This window comes from Myotis nattereri (assembly GCF_964212035.1).
Source record: "Myotis nattereri genome assembly, chromosome: 2".
In the NCBI taxonomy this organism is placed as follows: Eukaryota; Metazoa; Chordata; class Mammalia; order Chiroptera; family Vespertilionidae; genus Myotis; species Myotis nattereri.
The window spans coordinates 33,649,602-33,672,593 of NC_138076.1; the positions used below are offsets into that span (position 1 = coordinate 33,649,602).

Below are 22,992 nucleotides of genomic sequence, written 5' to 3' on the forward strand. Positions count from 1 at the left end.
GGATGACAGCTCAGTTTGTATCGTAAATGTCATCTATCACATTCCATATTATGTCATATTGAACAAATACTAATGGTATTTTGAAAAAATATCTCCAACTTCCCCAAAGTACAGTTAGGAAACCATGGCATTTTTTTCCCTCTATCCTGAGGCTGATGGTGTTAGCCTCTCTCTGCGGGCATGGCACCACAGCACAGCCACCTCATGTCCCTCACCCACACACTCCACCCCACTTCCCAGTTGAAATTTAAGAAATCTTAGGGGCTTCCTCAGCTACAGTAGTATTATTTCTAATGCAGTTTCCAATGCGTATTTTTATGGTAAGATCTGTTCAGAAGACCTATTAAAATACCGATTATTGTATATGGTTCCATCAGGTTATATGGTGATTATGAACCAATGGCGACAGCAAATAAAATTAGTTATAGCTGAATTCATACGCATCCCAATTTATCGCCACTGAGAATCCTTTGATCAAATAATAAAGCTTTATTTTGATCAAATCAATAAAAAATTATAAATAAAAATTGAATACAATCTTTCTTAGACCAAGGGACACTGACTGGGTGCATGCAATTCAGTGCTGATTTCAGATTAATCTGCAAGATCAATCTCTTGTGATTTCTTAAATTCTCTTGAAAAACCATTCCTAATTAAACGTAATTATGAAGAGTGCAGAATTTGGAATCCTACAGAATATGGGTTTGAATTCTGAATCTTCTGTTTACTTCCATTACTAATTATTATTTGTATGAAAAATGTGACTAATAGTTACCTTCTGTGTGTGTATTGAGAATTGCATGTGGAAAAATGTATATAACTTTCTTAGAGCAGAGTATAAAATTGCTAAATACTAGCTATCATTCTTGCTGTTATTGTCAAGTATTTATAATCCGTTAGTGTGCATTAAACTGTAAAACATTCACTTGTCTGGTGTACATAACTGACAGAAATCTCACCGGAATATTATTAACCCTAGAAACAGGTACACAGAAGCCACTGGTGCCACGAGTCTGGGAAATCCCCGAATCACTGAGATCTCTGCTGTAGATGGTTACTTTTGCCATTATTTTATTTGAGTTTATGTTCAGCTTACTTCCTTATATTAGAAAAATACATTTTTTTCAACATCTATTTTCCTAAATACCAACAAAAACAAAGAGATAAATGAAGCCATAATCATTTCACATTTTATGAAATTAAATAAATAAGAAGAAATGTTCATGTGGATCACACAGTATCTCAAAGGTCCAATTTGTGGTTCTGATGAGTTCCCTTCCTGCAGCATCACAGCATGCTATGGCTGACCTAGGCTGGGTGTTTCCGGGCTTTCGGAGGATGAGATATTTAATGCATTTGGTGTGAGTCATAAATGTAAATATTCTCTGCTACTAGTTCTGTGCTTCTGGATCTGTGGGGCCGTCGTCGAGGACTCAGCGCCATCTAGTGTCCTTTAGAAACATAGCCGCGGGAATGCATGCTGGGAGCGGAGTCACCAGGCACACTGCAGTAAATAGCCATGTAAGGGCACTGCCCGTGATTTCCTTCACTTTCTATATCACTGGATTTGGAAAACTTCAGGTCCTGCTCACCTCCACTGCTTTTCAAATGAGTTACATCACATCCAACGTCATATTACTTTTATGTTCTCTTAAGGGGTTAAGCAAATACTGTTTCGCTCTATTGCAGACTTGTGTTGCTACGTTTTTATCACTTGCAGCTGATATTGGGTAAATATGTTGGTTCGAAATGAGAGTTTTCTTACGGTCCACTTAAACCACAGCATGTTCTTCATTAGAGGCAGACTGTTGTCATTCCTCCCTATTTTTGATTCTTCTCTTCTCTCTCTCTATTTTTCCAGATTGTCTACAAAGCCTGGCTGTGTTCCCAGTACTTTGAAGTCTCACAGTTAAACTGCAGAAAGACAATTCCTTGCAAGCAATACTGTTTGGAGGTTCAGACGAGGTGTCCGTTTATATTGCCCGACAATGATGAAGTCATCTACGGGGGACTCTCCAGTTTCATCTGTACAGGTACAGCGCGCGTGGCAGGCCTTTGTGCCCAGCCTCTCCTGGTGGTTTTGCTTCCTTACGTAATGTTGGTTTGCTTTGTTGCTTCTTTCCACTGATGTAACCTTGAAGATATGGCTGGTAGTTTTCCACGCTTCCTTCACAGAAGCCCTGAAGGGCCTTGGTTTGGAGAGGCCACATTTATCTACAGTCTACCTGTAACCACAACCATTAGCTTTGTCAAAGGATAATTCTGAGGGCAAAGTGTCAGCAATCATTAGACATGCTTCAATTTCATTTAGACTAGGTTGGGTTCTGCCTACATTGCCTTTATATTACCTAAGAACAGCTGACGTGATAAGGCTAATAAAATCATGTTTCTTCAAACTGATAACAAGTCTATATCCCAAGTCTGTTTTCTGAGAAGTGTTACCTTAAATAAATATCAAGAACATACAGCAGTGTCCACCTCAGTTATCCGTGTGTCTGTGTGTGTGTGTGAGTATCAGAGCCACACAATAATGGCCAGATATAATTTTATCTTATATTTCCCATGACCAGTGTTTACTTCTTTAAGCAAATGATTCAGACTGGGGGAAACACCTATATCAGCATTTGATTTCTGGATACTTTATAAGAATTGCATAACGTAGACAGAATAAGATGCCAAGGATAAGCTGTTTTCTGAAATCAGTGGTGAGGGACAGGGGAGAACAAGACAGCCTGCCTGGTGTGTGACCTGTAGAGCTTTGCCCTGGGTCCTCTTAGTAAGGCGGTGCTGGACATCATCCTTGTAACTAGATAGTTAGATTGCAGCTTGCTTCGTTTTCAAGTTTTAGGAATAAAACACACTATCATAGGTATCGAGAAACATGAAATCCCTCTTTTTACACCAGACTTGATGTAACCCCTCTAAGACAGAGCAACAAATTGAAATGCTCAACATGATAACTTATTTCTATATCAATATTTATGTGCCTACCTATTAACCGTGCTAAGTGATAAGCCATCAAAAAATAGTTCACCCAAGTTCTCCAGTAAGAACCTGCTTAAACACTGGATGAGTATTTCTTATGCCACCCTATGTTGTGGGAAGAGCATGTGAGGAAAGGTTAGGAGACATGCACTTTTGACCTATTTCTACTGTGCACTCTCTCTGAGCCACCATCTCCTCTTTAGAAAATTAGTAATAATAACAGTCTTGATGCATGTTTGCTATAAAAATTACAGATAAGGGAGAAACGCAAGGTATGTTGTTAATAGGCCATAGCTATTGTACATGAGAAAGTGATTTGTGAAATGTAAAATGATTTGCCAAAATTGTTGTTCTACTGATTTGACACTGAGCTCATCTTTCATGCAGCTCCTCTCTGATGGAAGACAAAGGGAAAGCAAGGGGGGTGGGGAGAAAGAGAGAGAGAGAGAAAGAGAGAGAGAGAGAGAGAGAGAGAGAGAGAGAGAGAGAGAGAGAGAAAGAGAGAGAAAGGGGAAGGAAGGAGGGAAGGAGTGCGGGAGGGAGGGAGGGAAGAAGGATATTAGTATCTTCTTTCTTTGAATCTGAGCCAAAATTCACTAGGCACAGGGTGTGAAATCATTTGACTTTTCCCATAAAAATTTCAATAAAGGCTCATTAAGTTAAGGCCTTCAATTCAATGATAATTTTAGGACTTTGGAGAAACTCATGGAATTTTATGTAAAGGTTGTAGGTTTGCTTATTCACGTGCAAATAGATTTTTTCCTAGTGAAGGCCAGGAGCTTTCACCAGGTTCTCAAAATAGAGTAAGGCCAGAAATGAAGGCTTTGTCATCTCCTGTTTCCTGATCTTTTGTCTGTTTGTGTGAATCTGAAATGCAGGTTTGAATGTTCACTGCCTTTCCTTGTGTGCTTTCAAGGACACCAGGAAGCCAGAGAGAGATTTAATCTCTTTCTGCACAACATGAGCAGAAAGTCCACCTTATATTTTAATTGTTTTTGGATTTTGTAAAATCACCTTTCCTAGCCATAGCTACATCCCATCTTTTTTCTAAGACAGGAAAAGAGGTTTGTCATTGGGTCCAGAAGGAAATGCCATTGACATGAAAAGCTCTCAGGGAGCATCTCCTCACTGAATATGTCAGACTCTAACTCTTCTTCCACTGCAGTCAGTTGGGCTCATGTTCCTTTTGTCACTAAACTTCTCAAAAATGTACAGTGGGGCCTTGACTTACGAGTTTAATTCGTTCCGTGATGGAGCTCATAACTCAAATTACTCATATGTCAAATCAATTTGAGACATGTGATGCTGGGCTGATGTTGTGGCGTTCACTGTGACGTTCGCTGCGCCAACTAGCGGTGGGGTATCTGAAGCTGGCTCGTAACCTGAATTTTAGCTCGCAACTCGTATCTCGAAAAACTCGTTAGTCGGGACACTCGTAAGTCAAGGCCCCACTGTATTTTGATAACTAACAGCCATCACTTTCAGCCTTAGGTCTCAGGGTGAGAGTCCCCCAAACAGGACCCAGAATAGGCCCTGTCTGGGAAGAAGTTTCCCAGAGAACGTTCCCAGAGACCACTGGCTAAACCTATGAAGCCAAGTGACTGGTCACATTTCTAGGGAAACTAGTGAGGCTTTTATATTTGTTCCCAAACATTATCCCACCAGTTTTACAGATGGATACAAAGATCCAGATAACTCGCCTTTTAGATGAGTTTGGAGTGATTGTGCGTCATCTCAGATGACTTTATGCATTTTGAATGAAATGTCTTCTGTACTCAGGAATATTAGACCAAATATAGTAGAGAAATAAGAGTATTTTTTCCTAGTTTCCCAGTTGGCTGCACACAATCTAACGCCACCTGGGATGGTAGGCTCATAGCAAATTTTCATGTTCACAAGTAATAGCAGATGTCGGACTTCTTTCTCATTGCAAAAAGGTATAGACAGTCATTAATCACATTCTATTAAAAGGAATTCACTAAGTAGGTTGGTCTTAATCTTGCCTCCAACAATCCCTCCTTTAAAGAATTAATAAATGGTGTTATTTCCATTCTATATGATAAAAAATATAATCATTGATCACCAAGAATTGAAATAATAGTTTTTTTCAAATTCAACATGTTTAATTATACTGATTTTCCTATCATGTTCTGGAAATACATCCAATTCACAGCTTCCAGAAGGATAACGATCTCCTCTAAGAATCTACCTCAAGAAAGCATTCAGTAAGCATATAACTCCATACGGCTTGTTGCCAGATTTTGTCCAAGTGAGGGTCAGTTTTGCTCAAGGCACTTCTCCAAGATGACAAACTAGTGGTGTGGTGATGACTTTTCTTAGAGGCCTCTGCCTGCAGGTGTTTAGAGATGTGGAATTACAGGGCGCCCAGTTCTTCCGCTCCTATTGGCTTTTACTAGACATATACTGATGCTTAGGGATCTTATCATACATAGGAAAAGTGCATCACAACCCTTGGAATCAGTGAGCCAATTAGAAGATTCAGAGCAGACAAAGTTTCTTTAAATAATCCGGAGTTGGTAATAATTTTGGTAACAGTTATCGGATTCAATATTTAGTACATCTTTTCTTTACAATGCTTACATAACTTACCCACACCCTAAACTTGAACATTTTAAGTGTTTATGTTTTGATCATCGGCTACTTCATGTGTCTATGATCCTGTCAGTCCACAACGAATGGAAAAACCTGAAGTACCTGAGAATGCATGTCTATTGCTATACAATGCCTTTCACTGAGGATGTTACAGAAGGTCATGACCAAATGTTCTACCCACAAGCCTAGATGACAAGAAGAGCCCCTTTTTGTATGTTTAACTCTGCTCTCGTTTTAAGAGAAAAAGGAAAGACGCTTTGCCTGCGATCTCTCTTGGATTTTCTTTTAAAGAATAAAGCTGACACATTGCTGAAGGAGTGTTTTAGGAATTAATTAGGGAGGAACTCTGAGGCACTGTCAGGGGGAAACTGTCACTTACTGTCAGTCATTATTGAGCTGAAGTTTTCCAAGGTGGGCTGTGTTCGCAAACTCAGTTCGCATAATGCACTCCTAGTTTAAAAACTTGGTTCCTTATCTTTAAAGTGAGGGGGTGGAATCGTCGGTGGATTCTGTGTTGTCAACCCATCATTGAGGTGATTATTCGGGTTCCCCTTTACACACTCCTTTCCTTGTTCTCCAGTCCCCTGGAGGAATCCTTGATTGCTTACCTGCAATAGGACCCCAACGTTAAGAAAACAGAAGTGGCAGAATATCGCAGGCTGTGGGTGCTATGGTAACACACATTATGAAAATTACCATTTGATTGATAGGTACAATGGAATTGGCATGATTTGCTGCTATATTTTTCATAGAAAAATTATTGAAAGAGTAAAAGTTGGTCTGCTGGGGGTTACTGAAAATTGAGATAAAACATATTTTGATAATTTTATGTAAATTCGGCATTTCATTTTTTTAGCTGTGACAAGAATAAGGTTATGTTTCTGCATCTTGGGAAAATACTGTGGGCTGTATTTTACTGACAGGCCTGGTAATGATGTGCTGGAGGACGCACGCCCCCTGGTGGCTCAGTATGCGCTACTGCAGAGGACCCTAAGGAGATTATTGCCTATAGGCAAGAGAAATAAGTAATCCTTTGAGAAAAAAAAAAAAAAAAGAGAAAACAATTTGACATGCATATTGATCAGATTAGAAAGGAAGATTTTAATGTTTGATGTTGAATAATTAACATGAGAGAGTTCACGACTATGAAAGAACATTTCCAGAATCCATCACTAGGGAGTCATGATAAATAATTTTAAAAGATAGCATAAAAGATTTTCTCATTAAAGGGGTATTTTAATAGAAAAAAACTGCTACCTGTAGATTTAAATTTGTACATCTATGCTATTTTTAATCTCTGTGTTTCCTCAGTGTGTGACTATGTTTTATTATTTTCTGAAATGAGGGGTGTTCTGAAAAAAGGTATGTGTGCTGTAACTGAAGTGTCATTTGCTGAAATGACACTTCAGCTATAGTAAAATTTGAAGTCATAAAAAATACTTTCATAAATAAATTAAAATTTTAATCCAAAAGAAAAATGTGAAGGGAGATAGTATGATCAGAATAAAATAAAGAGATATTAAAAGAGGTTATTTTAAAAAGTAGAATGTAGTAATTTCAAGTGTTTGGGACATCTTCACCCATTAAAATACTGAGGTTTATTCAACTTCATATATTTAGACCTGATTTCAGTCCATTCATACTCAAGATTGTCTTTCCTGATTCCATCTGCGAATGCATTCCCAACAGCTCAAGTTTGCCTTGGTGCAGGGACATAACGCAGGAGAAGAGCTCTGGGGAACAAATTAAGTTGTCTGGACGCTGCCAATAGCTATGAATTTTGGAGAAGTCACACCCAGTCGGGTTTCATTTCCTTGTCTCTACAAGTGGCTAACAGTGCTGAGCCTCTGGAATACTCAGTCCTCTAGGTTGTTGGGAGCAGAACCCTCAGTGCAATGTGAGTTTCTCTGGTCCAGCAGGCGGTGCTCGTGGAAGGACGGAGTGCCGTAGCTCCAGGGGAGAATGCAGACGCCATGCTTGCCTGTGTTGTGGTAGGAAGCCATCTGGCTTTAAGTCATCCTGAATGATCTTTGCTGCAGAGCCAGGAAGAATATGTGGCTGTTCACAAGTAATAGCAGATGTCGGACTTACCTACCTCCAGGGTTGCTGTTAATGTGGACCATACCCTTCCAAGCCTGTTCACCTGGACAAACCTTGGGGAAAATCTTAACATAATTCAAGTTGTCCTTCTTCCTTTCATCTCTATACCCAATCTAGAGGAGAAATGAAAGGGATTAGACTAGGGAGAGTTGAGACAACCTGCCCGGGGCAGTTGCATGGCCTGGAGTGGGTTTAGCTCTGAAAAAATGTTTGGTGAGCTTGCTCTTTGTTCCATGGGGCCATGAAGGTCTGAGCCTGCGGCCATTTCCTGACCTGTCACCAGGAAAGTGAGCACAGAGGTAGACTGGGAAGGAAGCTGTCCTCTTTGATGCCATCTAAGGAGGATCCTAATAACATGGGCCCACAATTGCCTGTTAACTTGCCACAGAAGCGACACTGAACTTTGTGTGAAGCACATCCCCAGTGAACTGTCTAGGAATGAATGACAACACCCTTATTTCCAGCCAGAACTACTGAATGCTACTGGAACAGAGGAGCAATGCAGGGCACCTGGATCATGAGTTGGTTAGTCTATGCTTAGGTGGAAATTGAATAAAAAGTTAGAGATCTTCTCTAGAGCAAGGGCAGGGATGAGCCACACATCATGACGTCATTACGCCATTACGTCATTACATTATTGCATAGGTTCCCCAGAACTCTACCTGCCCAGTAAGACTCAGAAGTGCTTCCAAGTGGCCTGATAGCAGTTGAAATAATAAGCCAAAGGAAGAGCTCTCATTCTGGAATGTCAGTTTAAGAAGGATAAATTGGGCAAAGAGGGATTTCCAAGAACAGGTGAAATCTTACTCAATAAAGACATTTACCTACTTTTTCTACAATTAATCACTTCTGTGAAGCATTGATCCCCACCTTGTAGCTGTTTTGAACTGCTTTGGACACGGCAATTATCTCACATGGTCATAGAGTGAGTCAATTTCAGAACAAGCCCAAAGGGCAGGTCATCTAGTCTGATGTTGCTTTTATGTAGGATTAAACAGAGCCCGGTCCCCACCCACAACCTGTTAATAGATCCCCATTTCCTGGCTATTAGTCTTGTGTTTTGAATCACCAGTGGAACAGGAAATGACCAGTCAGTCCATCCTGAAATTAACCTGTAAGCAAATGTTTCCAGACTGCGGAACAGCTGGAGAAAGCCCATCAGTTGGTGAACGAGATCGACCCACAGCCTGCAGTCTGTGCTAGGCTGTTTTCAACAGTTTAACACCATGGCCTGGGGTCAGGACATCACACTGAAAATGAAAGTGACAAGTATTTTCTACCTAGAACATCTTTTTCTGGTTAAAGAAAGAAGAACTGTCGGGCTCACTATTGTCTGGAAAATGTGCTTAGCTGGCTAAATTTTTCAGTCAGCTCAGTGAATAGGTCGTTAGGATTGCATACTTACAAACATATTAGCGTGCAGGTAAGGACAAAACACCACAGTTTCTAAATGTCCCTGTAAATAAAATCTGTGAATGTAAATGACCTTCTAACTTGTGTTCAGCTATAAATGTATGTTTGTGTTCCGTGGGCAAATAATTTATGTGGTATTTTTTGATGGTTTGGCTTGAAATTACCCAAAGAGATTGTTGTTGGTACTCATCATTTCTAATTTATCAGATAATCATAATGTCTGCTTTTTACAGGAAGAATATTAGCACATCTTCCGTGTACAGTTTTCTTCAAATTAGTAAAATTTAGAAACTCAGTTTTTATACCTGTGATGCAGTCACTGTTCAAAATAATTTTTGAAATTTCTTTAGAAATCATTTTCATATTCTACAGTATTCTCTTTGTGCTTTGGAGACATATAGCCATATATACTATATCACATATAGTTAATTTATATGTAAGCACACATAATAATTTATATACTAGAGGCCCAGTGCATGAAATTCGTGTCTAAACCAGCAGTCATTTGATCGTCCCTCACTAATCTCCCTGCCAGCCTGGTTGTAGGCAGCCATCTTGTGAAGGTGTGAGGTTTAATTTGCGTATTACCTCTTTATTATATAGGATTATCAATGCAGTTGAATTTCACAAGTATTGTAGGTAATTATAACAGGAAATATTTGAGATTTAAAAATTGAAAATCAGTTTTTTGTGTGTGTGATTTTTTTATGTATTTTTTATTGATTTCAGAGAGGAAGGGAGAGGGAGAGATAGAAACATCAATGATGAGAGAGAATTATTGATCAGCTGCCTCCTGCATGCCCACACTGGGGATCAAGCCTACAACCCTAGTATGTGTCCTGACCTGGAATTGAACTGTGACCTCCTGGTTCATAGGTCAACACTCACTCACTGAGCCACACCCACTGGGCTGAAAATCAGTTTTTAAGTGTGGCTTTAAAATTAATAAAGGCAGTTCAAAAAAAAAAAAAAACACACAAGAAAAACAGGAGGGAATCCAATTTAAGAAGAGCAGCATAGATGGAATAAATGAGTAACCTCCCCAAATGAAAGCTTGGAATTACAAAGCCCGGTTATATGAAACTTCTAGGATGCTATTTTGAGACAACATTTTCATGCCTTTATTACCTTTTGGGTTGCATTACCTTCCAAATGTGATACATTATCCCTTTAGCGACCAATTTGTGCTGTCAAAAGGATGATCAAATCAGGCAGGGAGTCTGAGCACGCTGGCTTCACCACAGGCTCTGATTCCTCCTGGTAAGGCAGGGTCCTGGTAACTGCACTGTCAGCCCCTCCTTTGCCCAACGTGTCACTATCAGAGGGGGGAAAAGCTTTATTGGGGCTGACTGGGAGCATTTGTCATGAGTCAGCCTTTCTTTGTGTATGTGGGCTTGGAAAGCCCCAGGAAGTCCAACTTCCTCCTTCCAACTTTGGAAACAAACATTGCAAGGGAAATGAAAGTAACTCCAACCACAAGGGAAATAATTGTTCTGAGATAGGATCTGTTTCTTATTGCATCATGGATTCTTCTTACGGAGATCATGTAAAAATATAGAGTCTCTTTTTGAACTATGAAGAGCCAAAGGCTGTTATCTCTGATCTCTTCTAAAGTCTGATATATGTGCATATAAGGCAATAAATCAACATTTCTACCAACAATATTGTATTTTAAAGGCCAGTATTTAGGAACTGGATACAAAGCCAATATAGTTCTTAATAGCTGTCTTTTCTCTTGCATGTAATGCCTGCCAATATGTTTGATAGACCTTTTCACTACTTGAGCATTTATTTTAACTGTGCCCCTAACTCCCTCTCACCTTCCCTGCTTTTCGATTTTTTAGTTTGGAAATAGAGTTGCCACCTCCATGAATAGGAGCTACGTCATATGACACACCAATATACTGGAACTTAAGTAACTGGTATTAATACCCTTGAAATAAATAAATTGGATTTACTTATTTTTGAAAATCTTTTGTAATCTAATTTGGCAATACATGCACATGTCACAGAATTTGAAAGATACTAAAGAGTGAAAATTAAGCCAACTCTTTCCCCTCTCCAGCAGGCAGTTATTAGTTGGAGACTTATCACAATTTAATCAGTTCCTAACTGATGGCTGTTTTGGTGATTTCTTATCTTCAGTTATTAAATTCAGTTCGGCGGAGGTTATTTCCTACACTCATGATGTTTTCTGGAGGATAAACAGGATATCAAGAAGTGGAAGTGGACTAGCTGGAAGATATTTGCCATGCAGCCCATTCTGGGCACGAAGAGCGTCCTTCTCTCAAAGTCCTAATGTCCTCAGGAGGGTCCCTAAGCTCCTTCATGAGGCTGGATCTGCCCCTTGTTGCTCCACCATCCCCCACCAGCCTCACCATTTCCCTTTTGGAATCCAGCACTTCAAATGCCAGCCAATGTGTTAGTTCCCTCTGCCTGGCACATGCTCCTCCCTCAAGTCTTCACCTGGCGAATCCTTCAGCACCTGGCATTCCATTAGGACACCTTCCCGGATGCCCCAGCTCTGGGCTGGGAGCATATAAGACACAGCATCCAGTGCTTCCAGCTGCTTAGCACCTACTGTGCTGCACAGCACTTACTTACAAGGCAGCTGGCCTGTGTCCTCCATCTCACAGGGAGTTGGATTAGGGTGAGCTCTCTGCAGTTGATGGCTGCATCCTCAGTGCCCACAGAAGTGTCTGACACATAGTGCTCAATAAACAAATATGGAATGAATTAATGGGTGACAGCCCAAATGAATCTGTGGCGGTCCTTGTTATAAGTGAGAAGAGGCCCTCCAAGGAGGCGGAGAAGTCCGGGGAAGGCAGGGGTGCAGGTGATGCCCTACAGGGCCAACAGGTCTTCTGCCTGATTCCATCAGCCAGAGATATTAGTATTCACGCAAAAAAAGGTTGACAGTTAGATGCACTGTAACAAAACGTCTCCCCTTTGGAGTCAATAAGAATATCAATATTGCATTTTAAAGCCATTTGTCCCTCACATTCCATCCTCCTGTCACATGAATTATATTGACTCGTGTTGAATCGAGTTCAGACCATCCTTCTGTGCCTTGCTTACTCACCTGGAATGCTGGGACTTACAAAAAAGCCCAATAAATGATGTGATATCTTACCTCATGGAATTTACATTTTAAATGGGTATCCCAAATTGAGTGTCATGGGTCGAGTGTGATCCCTATCTCCCAAATTCATACGCTGACATCCTAACCCCCAGTACTCAGAATGTAATCTAATTTGAAAATTGGGTCTTTATGGAGGCAATTAAGTTAAAATGAGGTCATTAGGGTGGGTCCCAATCCAATACTGATTAATGTATATATTGATTTGCTAGGCTGCCATGACAAGATACCACGGATTGGGTAGTTTAAACAACATAAATTACTGTCTCCCAGTTCTGGAGGCCCGAAGACCAAGATTAAAGTGTTGGTAGAGTTATTTATCTGGAGGTTTCTCTCCTGTGCCTCCTTCTTGCTGTGTCTCACATGGTCTTCCCTTTTGTGTGTGTGCCTCTGGTATCTACATGTTTGCCCAAATTTCGTCTTTCTATGTGGGCACCAATCAGATTGGACCAGGTCCACTCTAAAGACCTCATTTTCCCTCCGTTTATATGGACACCAATCAGATTGAATGAGGATCTACCCTAAATACCTCATTTTATTTAACCATTTCTTTAAAGGCCCTCTCTCTAAATATGGTCATATTTTGAGGTACTTTAAGGAAGTTAGGGCTTCAATATATCAATTTTTTAAAAATATATTTCTTTATTGATTTCAGAGAGGAAGGGAGAAGGAGAGAGAGATAGAAACATCAATGATGAGAGAGAATCACTGATTGGCTGCCTCCTGCACACCCCCCACTGGGGATCGAGCCCGCAACCCAGGCATGTGCCCTTGGCTGTAATAGAACCCGGGACCCTTCAGTCCACAGGCCAACACTCTATCCACTGAGCCAAGCCGGCTAGGGCTCAATATATCAATTTTAGGGCAAACAATTTATTCTCCAACAATGTATTTATAAGAAGGGGAAATTTGGGCATGCAGGCACACACAGAGGGAAGATAATGTGAAGAGACACAAGGAAAAAAACAAATGGCTGTGAATGAACCAACCTCACCAATGCCCTGATCTTGGACTTCCAGCCTCCAGACCATAATATCATAAATTTCTGTGTTTAAACCACCCAGTCTGTTGTACTTTGTTACAGCAGCTCTTAGCAATGCCTAACAATTTTGGACTAAATATATTCTATTTGTGTGTTTAAGAATAGAATAATGTCTAACTCTTCTATGAAGACAAATTTCCCATACTTCAAAAGTTTTAGAGGATTAGAGGAGAGGGAGCAATAAAAAGGAATTATAAGGGCAACAAGAGAGCTCAGCCAAGAGGATTTAGACAGGATAATAATTATGTATAGTAATAATGAAGAAGAGAGCATTAACCCGTACAGATCATTTTAAATTATAAAATAAAATTATTTTTGTTAATTTGATGACTCTCCTTTTGAAGACATTTAAAACTACAATCAATTTGCAATGCTGTTTTGTGTGCTGTGTCCAAGTTTTCATGGTTTAATAATTAGAAGATTTTAAAACTGAGTCGGAAAACCCTTCATCTCAGGAAACTTCAGTTAGTGAATTTTTATTTGGGAAAATCTAACCACTCTTTGTACTTTCTGCTCAATATTGCTGTGAACTTAAAACTGCTCTAAAAAAATCAAGTCTATTGAAGGGAGAGAAAGAGGTTTTCAAAAAAATCAAGCCAAAAAAGCTATATCCAGATAAATTGTCTTTTATTTGGGAATGTGTTTATCTTAATCATTTCTAGCCTACTCTTGTGGTATTAGGAGGATATACAGCCTAATAGTTTTATGAAATATGTGGATAGCTTTCAAATTCCAAGTTTTAATCCTTATAAAAGAATGCTTTATTTCTCTGTTCATTTCTATTACTTTTTTTCCACAAAGAGATAACTTTTAAAAACATGGAGAAACTTTTATCGATAAAAACATCAGATTTATTAAACATCATGAGCTCCATCAATTAGCACTAAAAGAAGCAAATGTGAGCATATAATGAGGAGAAACTCCATATGTAAAGTCCGGGAGTTTTAGAGCCGAAAGGACACACATTGTTATCCAGCTCTCTTCAGTGGGCTTCACGTTGGCTCCATGGACTATTGGGCCTGGTCTGCTAAGGAGAATTGGGATCTCTTGGACTGGTTCATTGGGGATGATAGATATGGTGACCACTTAAGAACTGTCTGTAGGAATGAAGTAGCAGGCGGGGCTTTCTTGACTCATATTTTTCCAACAGGATACTTAACGATTACATCTAATACATAAGAAAACTCAAGATTAGAAATTAGGTAGCTTCACCAAGTTCACATGAAGGCCAGCAGTAGAAGCCAACATACATCAGACTTCTGACCTAGCTTATTGGTCTTCTGTACTCTTCACAAGATTTTTTTTGTAACTGGAGTAGCCCACCTCCTCTTATGACTTTTTCATTTCTCAAGCTTGACTCTAGAGGGTTGTAAATTCTTCCTGATTTCATTATAAAATGCCTCTATACTACAGAGAAAAGTCTAAGAATACAGATGGAGGATGTATTTAAAATTTATGTTCTGTATTCTTTCTCCTAAGTATTTTCTCTTGCATGTCTACTCACATTCAACAAAAAGTTGCTGAAGACCCCTTGCATTAGTTTTCTATTGCTGCCTGAATAAATTGCCACACACTTAGTGGCTTAAAACAACACAAATGCATTACTCACAGTTCTGTAGGCCATAGGTGGGACATGGATATCAATGGGCTGATATCAAAGTGCCCACCAGCTGTGTCCCTTCTGGAGGCTCCAGGATAGGATCTGGTTCCTGGTCATCCAGATTGTGGGCAGAATCATTTCTAGCCTACTCTTGTGGTATTAGAAGGGTATGCAGCCTAATAGTTTTATGTAACAGTTTTATGAAATTTGTGGATAGCTTTCAAATTCCAAGGACCTTGTTTTCTTGCTGTCCACCAAGGATATCCCCAGCTTCTGGAAGCCACACACATTCTTTGGCGTGTGGTTGTCTTCCCCCATGTTCAAAGTCAGCAATAGAGGAACAAGTCGTTTGCTCATCACATCTCTCTTACCCAGGATTTGGCCTTCTTCTTCCCTTTTTAAAAGCTCATGTGACTAGATTAGTCCCATTTCCAAAATCCAAAGTTATCTTATTATAAGTTCAGCTAATAAGCAACCTTATTTCCATCTGCATCCTTAATTCTTGTTTGTCATGATACAAGATATTCACAGGCTCTGGTGATGAGAATGTGGACATCTTGGGGCCTGTCACTTTGCCTACAATATCTATTATGTGTGAGGCATTGTGCTAGATTATGGTGGTTGACACAAGATTAACCAACGTGGTTGATAACCTAAGAAACACATGTTAATCTGCAGAAATAAGTAAATGCTGGGCTGGAGGCATTGCATGTCAAGTGACAAATATAGAGGAGGAAGGACATAAATTACTATATCTTTATACATTTTCTGGGATGTAAGTATGGAGAGTGTTGTTATTATCAGAAATCTACAGGGGTGAAAATGGAATACAGAGAAAGTATGTTTTCCCAGGTTTAAACAGATTATTTTCTAAACAAAGATAAACTCCATGATGAAGATTTAATAGCCTCCAGACTACTTACTGTGTATATATGTCATGACTATTATTATTATAACTACTCCCAGCATTATTACTGGCTAGTAATTGTGAGTGATTAGTATGCACAAGACATTCAACCAAGCACTTAAGTTACATGATCTCATTAAATCCTCACAGTGTCTCTGTGAGGAGAGTGGATGAATTGGTGATGTCTCTTGCAAATGGAAGAAACCTAACTAAAACTGACTTAAGCAAAAGAGAATTCATTGGTTCATATACAGTAATTGAAGTGTCCAGAGATAATTATCAGGATATATTATTCATTAGAGATAGATAGATGATAGATGATAGATAGATAGATATGTTGACATATGTAGATATATTGACACGTAGGAATACATGAGAATATTAGCTATAGATATGGAACTATCTCTAGTTCTAGCTTTAGCTCTTTTTCTCCTCTGAGCTCTACTTCTCTCTTTGTTAGTTGATTTTACTAGCAGCTAAATATATATAACCTCTCAGTTTAGAAACTGCAGCAGGAAGAGATCACCTCATTCCCAATAATTTTCATGGAAGTCTTGCCTTACAGCTGCACAGTCTTGAGCAATCCCTGCAGGAGGGGAATGGAATGTCCTGGTCAGTCAGTTAGTCAGGGCCCTTCTGCATGTGGAGCTGCTACACCAGCCCCACCTGCACTGCATCCAACAAGTGGGGGAGGACTATTCTCCCAAATAAAATCTGGGTGCTGTTCCTAAAAAGGACAATAGATGTCCCCTAAACTAATAACAGCTACCCACTAGACTACTGCCCCTGTCTCCAAGGAGACCAAGGAAGCCCAAGTGAATTTCCAGCAGGACTCTGCTGGTAAATGCCCGGTGACAGCTCAAAGCAATCTCATCTTAAATATTGGGCTTACTGTTCCTATGCCACCCAATAGTTAAAGAAAAGATGCATGTCTTTAACAATCTAACCATTTTGGTCAAATACAGTAAAAACCCACAGCATGCTTTCTGCAAAGTAATATTTATTGTAATTTTATATTGGTAAATATACGCGTAATCATTTTTAAAACATTTAGTATGTGCATATAAGCAAAAATAAAATAATAAGAAAAACCACAGAGGAAACTAAGATGGCGGCATAGATAAACACCGGGAAATTGCTGCCTCCCACAACAACTTCAAAAAAAAACAACATAAATACAAAACGGACATCATCCAGAACTACAGGAAGGCTGGCTGAGTGTAAATTCTACAACTAGAAGGAAAGAAAAGCACGCTGAGAGCCAGAGGAGCTGCGGAAGTAAAGTGCAGAGGTACGGAGGCTCGCGCACGCAGAAAGGGGCTGGCACCTGAGGACGCGGCTGTCTTTTTGAATCGGGAGGGAGTCACAAGCTCCTGACTGCTCTGAACTCCGGTTCCAGGAAGTCTCTGGGGACCCAGGACTCATACGGGGAGAAACTGGACTGTCTGGCAGCGGGCAGAACTCGGAACTTGAGGTCGGCTTTCCCTCAGAGGTGCTTGCGGCAATTACCGGGACACTGAGATGCAGGACCCTTAGGGCAGGGCTGAGAATCCGCCATAGCTGCTTGCTCCGCCCTTTGATTCCCTGAGACCCCGCCCCACCCAGGCTGCAGCAGAGGCTTTTGCATATGAATGCCCCGGCCCTTTGCAACCTGAAAATTACCTAACTGCAGCTGGGCCAGACAGACCCAGAACTTCCAAGAGAAGGGCCAAGGCCCCACAGCGGCTTGCATTGCTTCACAGCTGGGCCTCATCTGGGCACCTCCAAACTCCAAAAAAGGAAGGGGAATCTGCAGTTCTCTTCATAGCTCATGCTGTGTAACCTCAGGCAGAGGCTAAATTAGCACCTCCTTAGATCCAAGAGCCAGTGTACCCAGGTGTCAGAGGGGGACCATCCAGATTACAACTCCTCAGATCCATAAGGGACACACTCAGGGTGCAGACTCAGTGAGCACCAAAACCCCACTGAAGCAAGTCTTGCCCCAGAAGGGTGTCTTCAGCACAGAAGGTCTCCCACTGCAGACACAGCTGATTCTCACTGCTAATTGGCCTGGAGGTCAATTCCTCCCAGTGATCCTACAACAATCAAGGCATAACTACAATAAGACTGTGCAAAAAGCCCACAAGGGGGTACACCAATAGTGTCCACCTCAGGTAACTGGGGAGGCTGAGCCACTGGGCCCTACAGGACACCTAGCACACAAAACCACTCTACCAACACAGGGAAGCATAAAAAATGCGGAGACAAAGAAACAGGTCACAAATGACAGAAATGGAGGAAAGCAAATGACTGGATATAGAGTTCAAGGCCACGTTTATAAGGTTTTTCAAGAATTTTATGGAAACCGCCGATAAATGTAGTGAGACCCTCGATAAATCTAGTGAGACTCTCGAGGATATGAAAAAGGACCAACTAGAAATTAAGCATACACTGACTGAAATAAAGAATAATATACAGAGATCCAACAGCAGACAAGAGGATCCCAAGAATCAAGTCAAAGATTTGAAATATGAAGAAACAAAAAAGACCCAACCGAAAAAGAAAAAAGAAAAAAGATTCCGAAAATATGAAGATAGTGTAAGGAGCCTCTGTGACAACTTCAAGCGTACCAACATCAGAATTATAGGGGTTCCAGAAGAAGAGAGAGGACAAGATATTGAAAACCTATTTGAAGAAATAATGACAGAAAACTTCTCCTACCTGGTGAAAGAAATAGACTTACAAGTCCAGGAAGCGCAGAGAACCCCAAACAAAAGGAACCCAAAGAGGACCACACCAAGACACATCATAATTAAAATGCCAAGAGCAAAAGACAAAGAGAGAATCTTAAAAGCAGCAAGAGAAAGACAGTCAGTTACCTACAAGGGAATACCCATACGACTGTCAGCTGATTTCTCAACAGAAACCATGCAAGCCAGAAGAGAGTGGCAAGAAATATTCAAAGTGATGAATGCCCAGAACCTACAACCAAGATTACTTTATCCAGCAAAGCTATCATTCAGAATAGAAGGTCAGATAAAGACCTTCAGAGATAAGAAAACGCTAAAGGAGTTCATCACCACCAAACCAGCATTATATGAAATGCTGAAAGGTATTCTTTAAGAAGAGGAAGAAGAAAAAGGAACTCTTACCATTTGCCACAGCATGGATGGAACTGGAGAGCGGATAAATACCACATGATCTCACTCATTGTAGAATATAATGAACAACATAAACTGATGAATAAGGACTGACCCAGAGACGGAGAGGCATTGATTGGACTGTCGGGCCTTGGAGGGAAGGTAGGGGAGGGTGGGGGTAAGGGGGAAAGATCAACCAAAGGACTTATATGCAAGCATATAGGCCTAACCAATGGACACGGACAACGGGGGGGGGGGGGTGAGGGCATGAGTGGGGGGGGGGGTAGAGGGTAACGTGGGGATAAGGACACATATGTAATATCTTAATCAATAAAAAATATATTTAAAAAAAGAAAAGAAAAACCACAATCTACTACCAAGGAGAAATCATTTTATACCATGAGTAGTACTTCAGATTATTAAATATGCATCTAGAGAACAATTTACTGTTTTTATAATAATACAGCAAATAAATATAATGTAAATTACGTGTCTTACTATTTGTAAAATTTTTCATTTATATTTTTGCTATATAAAAATGTGTGATTAGATATGCATATTTATTTACATTCACTTCTGATTTATTTCCTTAAACTCATGGATTGGACTTAGAAGATAAAAGGCCACATAAAACCTTTAGGCTTTTGATATTTATTGTCCAAAACTCAGAAAGTTTATAACAACAGAGATTCTCCCCAACAGGGTATTACACCACTCATTTCTCATTCCTTTGTGGACACAGGGTATTATAATGAGTATTTCTCTCTCTCTCTTTTTTAATCTTCACCCCAGGATATGCTTATTGATTTTTAGAGAGAGGGAGGGAGGGAGAGAGAGAGAGAGAGAGAGAGAGAGAGAGAGAGAGAAACATCAATGTGAGAAACATTGACCAATTGTCTCCCCTACACTCCCAGACCAGGAAATGAACCCACAACCCACTTATATGCCCTGAACCAGAATCAAACCTGCAACTTTTTGGTGTATGGAATGATGCTCCAACCAACTGAGCCACCTGGCCAAGGCTATAATGAATATTTATCTTTCTTATAAGTAAAATATTACACACCCTTATTTTTTTCAATTCTTTAAGTACTATAGTATTAGAGCTCTTTTACATTGGTCCTTTTATTCCTCTTTTATTTGCTTCTTATTGTCTAATTTTAAAATTTTTTAAAAAATATGTTTTTATTGATTTCAGAGAGGAAGGGAAAAGGAGAGAGAGGTAGAAACATCAATGATGAGATAGAATCATTGATCGGCTGCCTTTTGCACACCCACTACTGGGGATCGAGCCCATAACCAGGCATTTGCCCTTGACCAGAGTCAAACCTGGGACCATTCAGTCCACAGGCTGATACTCTATCCACTGAGCCAAACCAGCTATGGCTAATTCTTAATTTAATACATAATCTTTTCTTCCTTCCTTTCTTTCTCTCTCTGTCATTACCCATGAGCATTTTCCTTTCCCAGCATCTTTGTTTATTGTAGGAAACAGAATTTTAAAGAATGCAGTTTTACTTACATGGAGTAGAATGGTTGACATATCAAACACTGTAAATGTCAAGTGGAGGGGACCAAGGAGCCCAACTTCTCATTCAACACATTGCTTTATATTGATTTTATTGCCTCTGGGAGACAAATATAAAAAATTCTTTTATTATTCTTCATACATATTTTCTCAGTTTAATAGGTATTGCTAAATACACACACATATAAATGTAATCAGTGGAAGACAGTAGAGATCTAAACTATTGAAGGAATGACCATATTTGTCATTATAAAGAACAGATTCTAGGTCACTCAAATGAGAGTTGTAACTGAGTGTTAAATTCTGTTATTTGTCCAAAAAAGAGAGAGACTAATTTCCTTGTATTGTATCTCTATCACTTTAAACTTATTCTTTGACAAATTAGCAACCATTGTTAGACTCCTTTCATTGTGTGAATACTTGAGTCTTGTTTTTTCGAAGTCACATGTAAACCAATGATACCAGAGTGCAACAGTCAGGAAGAAACACATAGAAATAGCTTAAGGAGCCATTGGATGAAGTGAATCATAATTATGCCCCTCTGCTTGGTCTTAAAACTAGGAGAATAAACAATTAATATGCTGCTGTCTGAGATATTTCCTTTGGCAACTGATGTGCCAGAATCTCACTCTGTGGAAAATATGTGTGACTATAAGATACAACTTTGGGTAGTAAGCATGGCGGCGGCGGCGTTCGTGGTCCCTCGGGTGAAACAGAAAGCGGGAGCTGCGCGGAGAGGGAGCGAAGAGCGGGGCTGAGGCGGCGCCATCACAGCCGGGAAGACACCCCAAGAGTCAGCGCGCCGGCCCCCGAGCCGGCTCTGCCTCTGAGGCGGAGCGAGAGCGGTCAGTCACCGAAGACGAGGCGCCAGGGTAGCCGCCTTCCTCCGCCCCGAAGCGGCGTGACTTGGAGAGTTGGAGAGTTATCCGGTATATTAATGTCTTATTGATAATGGCAGAACATCCACCACTACTGGATACATCTCAGATTTTAACTAGTGATATTTCTCTTCTATCTGCCCCTATTGTAAGTGCAGATGGAACACAACAGATATCATAGTACCGAGAAACCAAGATGGCGGCATAGGTTAATGCCAGAGATTGCTGCCTCGAACAACCACTTCAAAAAACAACTAAAAGACAAAACGGACATCATCCAGAACCACAGGAAGGCTGGCTGAGTGGAAATTCTACAACTAGGAGGAAAGAGAATATCATACCCAGACTCAGAGGAGGTGCAGTGCTGAAGTGAAATAGTAAGGTGCGGAGTGCACGCGGAGCAGGCTGGAGGCGGAGGGCGCGGTTGTTGTTTTCAATCGGGAGGGAGTTTCAGACTCTGAGCTCCAGATCCGGGCGAGTCTCTAGGGACCCAGACTCAAACGGGAGAAGCAGGACTGTCTGGCTTCGGTCGGAACTTGAAGGCAGCTTTCTCTCCGAGGTTTGCAGCCATTGACGGGACTCTGTGAGGCAGAGCCCCTAGGGACGGAACTGAGAGCAGCCATAACTGCTCACTCCGGCCCGCCCTGTAGATCCCCGGGGACCTGCCCCGCCCAAGCCCTGCACAGAGCCATTTGCCGGATAGCCTCAGGTAAACGCTAGATTAGCACTGCCCTAGAGATCCAGCACAGAAGCTCTCCCACTGCAGACACAGCTGACTCTCATAGCCAGTTAGCCTGGAGGTCAAATCACCCCCGGTATTGCCGACAACAATCAAGGCTTAACTACAACAAGACTGTGTACAAAGACCACTAGGGGATGCACCAAGAAAGCATAAAAAATGCGGAGACAAAGAAACAGGACAAAACTGTCAATGGAGGATATTGAGTTCAGAACCACACTTTTAAGGTCTCTTAAGAACTGTCTAGAAGCCGCCAATAAATGTAGTGAGATTCTCAAGAAATCTAATGAGACCCTCGATGTTATGATAAAAAACCAATTAGAAATTAAGCATACACGGACTGAAATAACGAATACTATACAGACTCCCAACAGCAGACCAGAGGAGCGCAAGAATCAAGGCAAAGATTTGAAATACGAAGAAGCAAAAAACACCCAACCAGAAAAGCAAAATGAAAAAAGAATCCGAAAATACGAAGATAGTGTAAGGAACCTCTGGGACAGCTTCAAGCGTACCAACATCAGAATTATAAGGGTGCCAGAAGATGAGAGAGAGCAAGATATTGAAAACCTATTTGAAGAAATAATGACAGAAAACTTCCCCCACCTGGTGAAAGAAATAGACTTACAGGTCCAGGAAGCGCAGAGAACTCCAAACAAAAGGAATCCAAAGAGGACCACAACAAGACACATCATAATTAAAATGCCAAGAGCAAAAGACAAAGAGAGAATATTAAAAGCAGCAAGAGAAAGAAACTCAGTTACCTACAAGGGAATACCCATACGACTGTCAGCTGATTTCTCAACAGAAACTTTGCAGGCCAGAAGGGAATGGCAAGAAATATTCAAAGTGATGAATACCAAGAACCTACAACCAAGATTACTTTATCCAGCAAAGCTATCATTCAGAACTGAAGGTCAGATAAAGAG

At 40.6% G+C, this 22,992-nt stretch overlaps 1 protein-coding gene across 2 annotated transcripts in view; it reads left to right on the forward strand.

The window, feature by feature from the left end:
* NALF1 (NALCN channel auxiliary factor 1) overlaps positions 1–22,992 on the forward strand; it is a 605,754-nt gene that overhangs the window by 562,683 nt on the left and 20,079 nt on the right. For both annotated transcript variants that reach the window (XM_081081164.1, XM_081081165.1), the window contains exon 2: positions 1,862–2,033. In XM_081081164.1, the coding sequence (XP_080937290.1) occupies positions 1,862–2,033 (172 nt within the window). The remainder of the gene's footprint in view (positions 1–1,861; positions 2,034–22,992) is intronic.